Raw genomic sequence first — 10,154 nt, 5'->3', positions numbered from 1 at the left:
CACCGCTCCTACTTAAGTGTACCTTAGGCCACTCATTTTGTGTCCCATCTGACGCACTGCCTAGTGGGTGAAAATCTCCCTCTTTTTTATCAACTTAGAGTGACATTTTCTGAATTGTGACTAAGCATCCGTCTTTACCATTTTAAAGAGCTTTTAAGTACAATGCTTTAGACACCAAACTTAGTCTATCTAGCTGCTCCTAATTGAAAGTTATCACTTATTAAATGTAATAAGGTAACGTAATGTTATCCTATGGAAGAGGTAGGCCACACAGTAGAAAAAAAAATGAATTTTAGAGTTTTTCACCACCAGGACATGTAAAACTTAAAAGTACATGTCCACATTTTTATATACACTGCACCCTGCCCTCTGGGCTGTGTAGAGTCTACCCTAAGGGTGATTTACATGTATTAAAAAGGAAAACGTAGGCCTAGCAAAGGCCTTACTTTACCAGGCCGCAATGGCAGGCCTGAGACTTGTTTAAAGGACTTCTTAAAGGGGGGCACATTCAGTTCTGCAGACCCACTAGCAGCATTCTATTTACAGGCCATGGGTACATTTAGTGCCACTTTATTTTAGATTTAAAAGGAAATTAAATGTGCCAGGTGGGTATAAGCCAATGTAACCATGTTTAAAGGAGAGAGTACAAGCACATTCACAATGGTTTGCAGTGGTAAAGAGTGCACAGTCCTAAGGCCAGCAAAAATAAAGTCAGAGAAAACAGGTGTGTGGAAGGCAAAAAGTTTGGGGGAAACCACGCAAAGGGTGTCAGGTTCAACACTGGTAGGGGGTGCTGCAGTCACCCTCTTGAATTGCACTGGCTCTCGACCCACTAATAAGAACAATGGGGGTGAGTGACCACGCTAATTGTCAACAGTGCTCTGTCCCTTGGGCATTTGGGGACTGGATCACAATGTTTTTATCCGTCACAGTGCCGCACTGATGAAAGAGGTGGACGTGCCTCCTTACACAAGAGAGGTTCTGCTGCTGGGGCGAGAGGTTGGCAGGATATCAGCTTTCAATTTAGTGCTATAGCACTTTCTTTTCTGGGTTCATGATGCCAGTCACCTTGATGGCAGGTGGCATGTGGGATTCGCCCTGTTTGCCACTATATCAGACGTGGCAAGGGATCTACACATTGAGCAGCTCTGCGGGACACAATAATGAGTACATGTGGTGATAGTTCTGGAAACCGACCCTGAGCAGACCTTGTTCTCTTAATTTCCTCCTAGCAACGTTCAGCTCCTTGGGGTACACATGACATTTGAGCTTCCCACTGCGTAGAGATTGGATGGCTTGCTACATACATACAGATAACTTCAACATCAACATTTAGGGAAAGATGCATCTGCATCACCAGGACCCCACTTAATGGTAGTAAATGTTGTGTTACAATGCAACTGTGATGCCACCTATTATGTGAAATTGTCTTTTAGCAGATGGGCAACTTTCAGCAGCATAAGGCCTCTCTGAACTTCTATAGAAACCCCTGTATTATGCTAGGGACTGTGGGAAACAAGCACACAGGCACTCAATCAAGATAGGCGCAACATATCTCTGGTTTTATTAGTTCCTATACGACCAAAGGGATCAAAAGTGCCAAAGGGCACAATACAATTACTACTGTATTTTAACTTGGGTGCAATCAGTGATTTAAATGGGGGAAAATAAGTGCAGGTACTCATTAAAATAGAGGTGTGGCAAGTGGGCGGGGCTAGGGGGCTAAGGCCTAAATATAATCATACATAATGACTTCTGTACCAGTTGCAGCACATATTAAAACACATGAGAAATGCTTTTATGTAAAAAAAAATAACAGATTAACTTGTTACACAAAATGAAAGTCATGATGACACTTTCACCTGAATGATCGCTGCGCACCTGATTGACAGTGCAGGGTCTATCTAGAGACATTGTCCTGTTAATCAGAGCGTGACATAAGCCCTGTCAACCCCCTGCAGTTTGGGGCCTTTCAAATGGGCGCTGCTGGAATCTTTACCAGCAACTCTGCAAATGGCTACTTCAGCCGAGTTAATTACAAGCTCCTCTGAAGCAGAGTGGCCTCTGCCCTGTACTGGAGGAGAAAAGTAACCTGCGCCTGCTGTGGATCAGGGTACCGGTACTCTGCCTTGTTACAGAGAAGTGCTGGTACTGACGGCAAAAAAAATCGGAAGTGAGTACCGGCCCATTTAAAGCACTGGGGGAAATACTTTCTAGTAGATGAGTACTGGCACATTTCAGCAGCAAACATACGGATCCAGTGCTCTGGGCCAACTCTCTTGCCATTTGTCCTCAGATGAACCTTTTCTTTCCCGCCTGAGAGGTGATGGGAGTTAACATTACATCAAACAATTTCAATTAACAGTGTAACCCATTTAGCAACACAACGAGGACCAGGAATCAGTGACTATAGCTAAGGAGATGTATTACAAGTTAGCAGTGAAGTTAAGGCACATAAACTTCAGCACCATGCTATAAAGTATAGATTAACAACTGGGAAACCAAACCTCCTAAAGAAATTTAGGCATACCAGTATTAACAAGAAAGAGTTTCAGTCACAGTAATACAAAAGCTCAGTAACAAGATTTGATGCTCAGAGAAAAGTTTCTCGTTCTCTCTTCTATACATGAGAAAAGCTAAAATCATTTAAGATAAAATCCAAACTAAAGAGGATGGATGTATCTAAAAGAGTGTCAAACTAGGGAAATGTAATAAATGAGAAAAAAAGGCACTGCCGTATAAAATATGAAAAACAGGAAGAATGGGAAGGTGTCATCATTTCAGAAGTTCGGTCAAGAATCTTCTTGGGTTAGGGGAATAAGTGTCAGCCCATGCCACACCTAGCAAAGAATCAAGGGGAATCATAGAGGTCTAAACCTCTCAAACTTCAAGGGAAAGTGTGGTAAGGGTCTGGAAAGGTCCTGAAAGCGTTCTGTTTCCATTCTGAGACCAGACAGTATGAACACTAGGTAACAACACAAGAGTCTCTTGAGCAACAACCTTCTGTAGACACCATCAAGGGTTCCATTGTCCTTTTCCATTCTCACGTTGTAAGCTGCAACATTCACGAAATTACACACTGGACATGGTAACAACATTGTCCTTGTTCACTCAGGCCATGTTGCAAAAATGCTGAATAAGACTCCTCAGCTAAAGCTCTGGCTCTGTATGCTTCGTCAAAGTCTTCTTCTCAGGCTCTCTCTATCGCTAGTACAGTACTGTATCAATTCTCAAATAACAAACTATGGCAATTGCACCTGTGAGAAAAAGTCAGTTAAGCAGAAAATGAAAACAGTAGTTCATGCAGAATGGAAAACGACTAGTCAAGTCAATTTAAAAAAAGATTGAAATCAATAGTGCACTTTTAATATATGTGTGCACTTTCAAACACAAATGAATATAAAACATCAGTGTATTAGATTTGTATTACATGTGGCATACAGTAACATCTTAAATTATATATGCATGTCTAAGAACTTCATTTTAATGAAACATGTGCTACATTAGTGCACACAATGTATACATAATTATCGTTTCTAGAGTAAGAACGTTTAATAGGTTAGGATGGACTACTTATCAACTCTCTAATATATCACTTAATAGAGTTAAGGCACGCAGATGAATACATTCTCTAATGGTACAGTGAATGAACTTAAATAATGATGCCAAATGCAACACTTCACATTAATCGTTAGATCAATGTTGTTGTTATGTATTTGTGACTATATGGGTGGAGCTAAAATTACGCTGCACCAATACTGGGGAAAAATTAGCCAATGCTCGTCTCAATTTCCATTTCAAGCACTTGGAAGGAATCGGCAGAGAAACGGACTGCCAGACTGGCACGGGTGTCAGACCATCAAGCGGGCAAGGATAATGTTTGGGTAATGTAAAAACATATAGATACATCTGTTCCCTGCAGCGACGCCCCCATGACTCCACGTGTTCGTGTCGGGCAAAGTCCTCGGGCGTCCGTCTGCCTGCCCCACAGGCTGGAGAGCCCGTGGCGGGCCGGAGGCACCCTCCCCGTGCAACCTCGTCCTTTGGCCCGGAGGCCCGTGTGCACGTGTGTCTGCACGGTTCTCTCCTCCCCCCTGCCAACAGACCCACGCCCCCTCCACCACCTCCCATCCCTCCTGTCAACTCGGTTGACCCTGTCAAGCGAGCCTTAAAGGGGGCGTGGCCTGGGCGCCGGGCTCCTGAGACCCAGCCCTCGAAGGGGCGGGCCTTGGCGGCCAGGCACCGTAGAGCCCGCCCCCTTTGGAGGCGCGTCCTCACCGCTGGCTCCGGAGAGGCCGGTGACGGCGGGGGGCGGGGCCTGCGGCTGGATGCTGGAGCCTGGGCTGTCACCGTGCCCGCTCCAGGGCCGCCCAATGCTCTGCGCCCTGCCCGCCCCGCAGCCCGCACAGAGCACCCTCCCTCCCCTCCCGGCGGCTGTGCGATCCTCAGCAGTGTCCTGAGACTGTACGGCCGCAGCCGCTCTCGGGGAGCCCCGGACGCACCAGGACCCTGTGGCTGTGCACAGGCGCTACCCCGGACTCGGCTTCTCTGACCCCGCAGGACTTGTAGAGCGGCTCAGCTTCAGCATGACGGCCGAGAAGGAGAAGAAGAGGTAAGGGCTGCCTCGGCTGCATAACACCTCTCCCGGGGAGCTAAGCAGCTGGCCGTGCACTGACCGGCTCCCAGGGACCCTTCCCGTGCAAAACTGTGCGGGCGAAGTGGACACTTAAATGATTGAAAAAAAAGCACACGAGCGACTGATCTTCCACATTCGTGATACACCCACTTTTCGCAGAGTTACAAGTGTGTAATACAGAGGACTGACACCTGTGTGACATTGTGTACTGCTCTTCGAGACGCTCTTAATTGGGTTAAATGGGTCGCGACTTGCCTCTAGCTAGCATGGGGTAGAAAATATAAAAAGAACGTATCTGGGGCTTGCATGTGATTTTTTTTAAATCAACTTTATATTCCATTTATATTGTCTTCTTTTTGTTTACATTGGCTATGTTTGTTTACTATTGCATTTTAGTGTTTCTGCATATAGTTCATCGTCTGGTTTAGCCGTGATGCATGTCAAGTGTCCATTTTCCGTGTGAGGTGGGTTGCATGCCCTGTTGGAAGGTCGTATATGAGTTAGCTGTGGTGGGTATGTTCCCACTATCTTACATAAATCTCCTTCATATGTTTTAGCAGTCATTGGAATATTATCACCACGCCCCCTATTTCCCGACGGGCTGTTTGATGTTTGCTGCTTTGTATATGTTTGATGTTGTGTGTCTAGTAACCGACTATCTGGTCCTTATGTCGAAGGGCTCTATTTGTGCCCTATCTGAGCGGTGTCTTGTCACCGTGGTATGTCAGTGTCTAGCATCCCTCATTATAGCTTGGTTATACGGGTTTATAGAATTCAATTTATTATGGGGTCATGTGCGTTAGCGTTACTGACAGGGGTATATCTTCCTTGAGTTCCTTAAGTTGCCAGCATCCTCGTCGGGCAGGCAGTATGGACATGTTTCCAGTTTCCCTGTTGTGCGTCGTGTTTAGTGTGTTCCGGGTGGTTTGCGTGTTCCACTTCGATGGAGCAGAGTTCACACAGCTGCAGCGCTGTCCTAGCTGCGCGTTGAGTCCGTGGGAAAGTATCCGACTTGTTGCAGCGCAGAGCCGACTGATGTAAGGAGAGCAATGCCAGCTCTCGGAAAAGGTAGGCTGGGAGTTCTGTTTGCCCCTCTGGACAGCTGGCACCACCGGACCGGTCCCCTACTGACATATGATTGGTACTCTACTGTCGGTTGCCCCGCGCATAGAAGCATTCATTCTGCTGCCCAGAGAGCGTTAAATGCGAGGCGACAGGCTCCGGTTCTTTAGTCGCAGCGCAGCCTTAGTCTCGGTGACGTCGAAAGCTGCCCTACTTGTTGCATATGGGGGCTGCTGTTTAATCCCTGCGATTTGCAGTACTTAGGCGCACTCTGTGATGTCAGTGTGGCGCTGTCAGTACCTGCAGGAGCTCGTGTCAGCAGAAAGAGAAACATGGGTTTCTTGGCGCTATCCGAGTCACTCAAAGGACCGGGAGTCAGGCACTGCCATGGTTGGTAAAAAACATTCTTCGCCGTTTCAGCGATCGTTCCCGCCCCTGTTCTGGGGATCCTGGCCTCTTTTTTTAGGAATCTTTCTGAAATGCCATGAAGGATTTTGCTGCAATTTCTAAAAACAAAAAAAATGTTGCTTAAAAGGCAGCATGATGTACCGGCAGTTTTGCGTAAGAATCAATGAAAGGTTCCCAAATTTAAACATCTGCCATAGTCCCGAGGAGCTGTAATTTCTCTGCAATGGATACTTTGTTATTAAAGGGCTATGAACAGGTTCCTGATTGCGACTGGTAAACAGCTTGCAACGCATATTTATTCAGCTAGTTGGAGGTGAAAATATTTCCTTTAAGTGCATTTGAGTCTCCTTTTTGACTTTCATGGCTCCACGCATCCAGGTCTGAAAGCAGTCCCCAGCTTGAATCCAAACCTCTACCCCCACAAAAATAAACTTGGCGACTTTTCACAGTTAAGTAATAGGTTGCACATTTGAGCAATTGTGCTCTGCCCTCGCTAGGTAATGAGGCCAAGGACTGTGATCAGGGTGGTAGTTTGTTCCAGTCTGGGTTGTGTCTGCCCAGAGGTGGACTTCTGGTTGGTAGATAATGCCCATAGGTGGACTTCTGGTTGGTGGATAATGCCCAGAGGTAGACTTCTGGTTGGTAGATAATGCCCAGAGGTCGACTTCTGATTGGTAGATAATGCCCAGAGGTGGACTTCTGGTTGGTGGATAATGCCCAGAGGTGGACTTCTGGTTGGTGGATAATGCCCAGAGGTGGACTTCTGGTTGGTAGATAATGCCCAGAGGTGGACTTCTGATTGGTAGATAATGCCCATAGGTGAACTTCTGGTTGGTAGATAGCTGCAGTAGTGATGTTCCCCTTAGTGTCTGGGATGCTGAAGTGTCCTACGACGGAGATCCTGTGGCAGAGTGGCAGAACACATACTATTACTTGTTTGTGGCGTGCTTCAGCTGGGTGCGAGGCATGCACAGTGGTAGTGAAAGCCCCAGGATGTGCCTGCCTCCCGATGGAGAAGGTACCCGCTTTGCCTCCTAACATCAGCACTGCACAGAATCTCATTTGGAGCGACAAAAAGACATATTTTGCATGATCTCATTTGCATTCTTTATTGTAAAGTGAACACTGAGAAGAATCGGGAGTTAAAACCCTTCTTGTGCACATAAATAGTGAATGTCTTAGGAAATCAGAAATCCCCTTCTGTAGTAGTGGGGTATGTGATGTCTTGTGTCAGAATTTGGGACGCAGGTGCCTTCACTTCCTTAGTTTTCACCACGGATCACAACATGAGCCAGTCATATGAAGCACACACTGCGCCACAAGGTGAAGTATGTGAATGCGAATAGACCCTGTTGCACACTTGGACGTTGGCTACTGAATTGTACGGCACAACCCGTAGCCCTGGTGCGAGCGCCATTGGCTTCCACTGCCGCCTAGGCTGATGTTGATGGTGCTCTGCATGGCTTGTTAGGCAGTTCATCTGAAAGTCCCTACTTGCGTTTGAACTGAGGTTGATCAAATCTGTCAGTATAGGATCTTCTAAGATCAAGGAAACTTCCAAATCTTCATCTGACTTCGCTCATGAGCCGCAAGATTAATCTTCTGTTGCACCCAGAATGACACCCACACTTCCTGAGTTTCAGAAAAAACTCAGACCTACTCAGCTGTTTCTGGCGGTTTTCTTGACTGTTACGTGGCCTCTTGAGTTGGCAGTATGAACAAATGGAGAGATTGTTTTGTTAATATTCGATTTCGTTTTTTTTATTTTGCTTGTATTGCACAACACTGCAAAACGTAATTGCTTCTAGTAACAGAGACAATTAAATAGAATACACGGCAGCAGTAACAATGCTGTGAGATGGTAGCTCTGGTACGTGTAACATGGTGACAAAGGTTACGCCAAGTTACAGTGTTGAGGTTCCACATTTGCAAGGGTTAAATAGTTGAGGTTGCACAGTTGCGCTGTTTACAGTGTTGAGGTTGCAATTACAAGGGTTACATAGTTGAGTTTGCACAGCTAAAAGAGTTACGTAGTTCAGGTTCAGAGTTGCAGTGGTTACATAGTTTAGGATGAACAATTAACAAGTGTTATATAGTTGAGATTGCACAGCTGTAAGGGTTACATAGTTGAGGTTGCATATTTACAAGTGTTACATTGTTGAGGTTGAGAGTGCAGGTACAAGTGTTACATTGTTGAGGTTGATATTGCAGGTTCAAGTGTTACATTGTTGAGGTTGAGATTGCAGGTTCAAGTGTTCCATAGTTGAGGTTGAGATTGCAGGTTCAAGTGTTCCATAGTTGAGGTTGAGATTGCAGGTTCAAATGTTCCATAGTTGAGGTTGAGATTGCAGGTTCAAGTGTTCCATAGTTGAGGTTGAGATTGCAGGTTCAAGTGTTCCATAGTTGAGGTTGAGATTGCAGGTTCAAGTGTTCCATAGTTGAGGTTGAGATTGCAGGTTCAAATGTTCCATAGTTGAGGTTGCGCTTGCAGGTTCAAGTGTTACATAGTTGAGGTTGAGATTGCAGGTTCAAGTGTTCCATAGTTGAGGTTGAGATTGCAGGTTCAAGTGTTCCATAGCTGAGGTTGAGATTGCAGGGTCAAGTGTTCCATAGCTGAGGTTGAGATTGCAGGTTCAAGTGTTCCAGAGTTGAGGTTGAGATTGCAGGTTCAAATGTTCCATAGTTGAGGTTGAGATTGCAGGTTCAAGTGTTCCATAGTTGAGGTTGCAGGTTCAAGTGTTCCATAGTTGAGGTTGGGATTGCAGGTTCAAGTGTTCCATAGTTGAGGTTGGGATTGCAGGTTCAAGTGTTCCATAGTTGAGGTTGAGATTGCAGGTTCAAGTGTTCCATTGCTAAGGTTGAGATTGCAGGTTCAAGTGTTCCATAGTTGAGGTTCCACAGTTCCAAGTAGAGATGTGCGAACCACGTATAGCTCAAGCCATTCTCGAGCCTGATGCCTGTCTCTGGCTCAGCTCGGGTTCCTCTTGGACTATCGATTCAAAAACGAGCCAAGCTTTCATTTGGCATCTGTCTGCCACACACACCCTAACTGCATGTGCCAAGAATTAAAGACACTTTTATAACCGTTTATGTAAACAATGAAAGGAAACGAGCTACCCATCCAGTTGCTGAATGACCCAATGTAAAACCAGAACATCAGGGATTTATGTTGGCTTTCCCGCGGGGCCAAATTGTGTGATCCTGGGGAAATATTTTATTTTCTTTATTCTCAACATTGCATTGAAGATCATGTTTCAATATGCAAGTTCAAGCTGTGTGCAAAACAAATACCTCTCTTGTGTTTGATTTAAATAGACTACAGATTGAGCACTGTAACATGGCTTGTATTAATTGCGGTGTGATCAGTGCTGATAATGCTGTCCCGTGGGGAGAGTAAAGTCCATAGAGAATTAAACAACGGTTAGCAATATAGTGACAACCAGAAGGCCAAAATATAATGAATAATGGGAAGCCAGGGCAATACCTAATCATGCTGCAATGGATACAAGCCATGTTAGAGCACTCAATCTGGACTTCAGTTGAAGCCCCAGCCTAATTAGGTAATTGTCCTGGCTTCTAATTACCTATTATAGTTGGTGTTTTCAGTGGTCTCTATATTGCTTACCATTGGTTTTATTCTCTATAGACCGAACCCTCACTATTGGATAGCATTGTCATTCCGGTCGGTTTTGTTGGCACAGTTAATTTTTCTTGATAGGTGATTTTTTTTTGGAGCACGCCATGCTGTTTGGCTGTGTCACACTCCTATTACCAGATCCTAGGCACAATAGGTCACCCGACTTCTCCCACAGCAGAAGCTATTGCTTGTTGTTGCGATGCCTAGACTCTTCACAGGCTCTCCATGCATGGTTGTCTTGATTTAACCACACTCATTGGCCATTGATTTTCTTTCTCTTTTTTCCCCCTTTTTTCCCCTTTCCTTCCTTCTCTTCCCTTCCTTCTCTTCCCTCTGCTGAGCTTTCTTTACCATTGTTGTATTGCATCTCAGGCATGAATTACAATGTCCTACTGATGATCATATTATAAT

General features: G+C 45.3%; 1 protein-coding gene across 2 annotated transcripts in view; it reads left to right on the top strand.

The window, feature by feature from the left end:
- Positions 1-4,362: 4,362 nt before the first annotated feature.
- The window catches only part of EPAS1 (endothelial PAS domain protein 1), a 349,065-nt gene continuing 343,273 nt past the window's right edge, over positions 4,363-10,154 (top strand). Inside the window, exon 1 of one of the 2 annotated variants that reach the window (XM_078649670.1) lies at positions 4,363-4,612. In XM_078649670.1, coding sequence (XP_078505796.1) covers positions 4,587-4,612 — 26 coding nt within the window. In that variant the 5' untranslated portion in view covers positions 4,363-4,586. The remainder of the gene's footprint in view (positions 4,613-10,154) is intronic. The other variant, XM_078649671.1, reaches the window with a different exon arrangement.

This window comes from Lissotriton helveticus, chromosome 6 (assembly GCF_964261635.1).
Source record: "Lissotriton helveticus chromosome 6, aLisHel1.1, whole genome shotgun sequence".
In the NCBI taxonomy this organism is placed as follows: Eukaryota; Metazoa; Chordata; class Amphibia; order Caudata; family Salamandridae; genus Lissotriton; species Lissotriton helveticus.
Note: the sequence above shows the minus strand (reverse complement) of the source record. Positions and strands in the feature narration are given on the sequence as shown.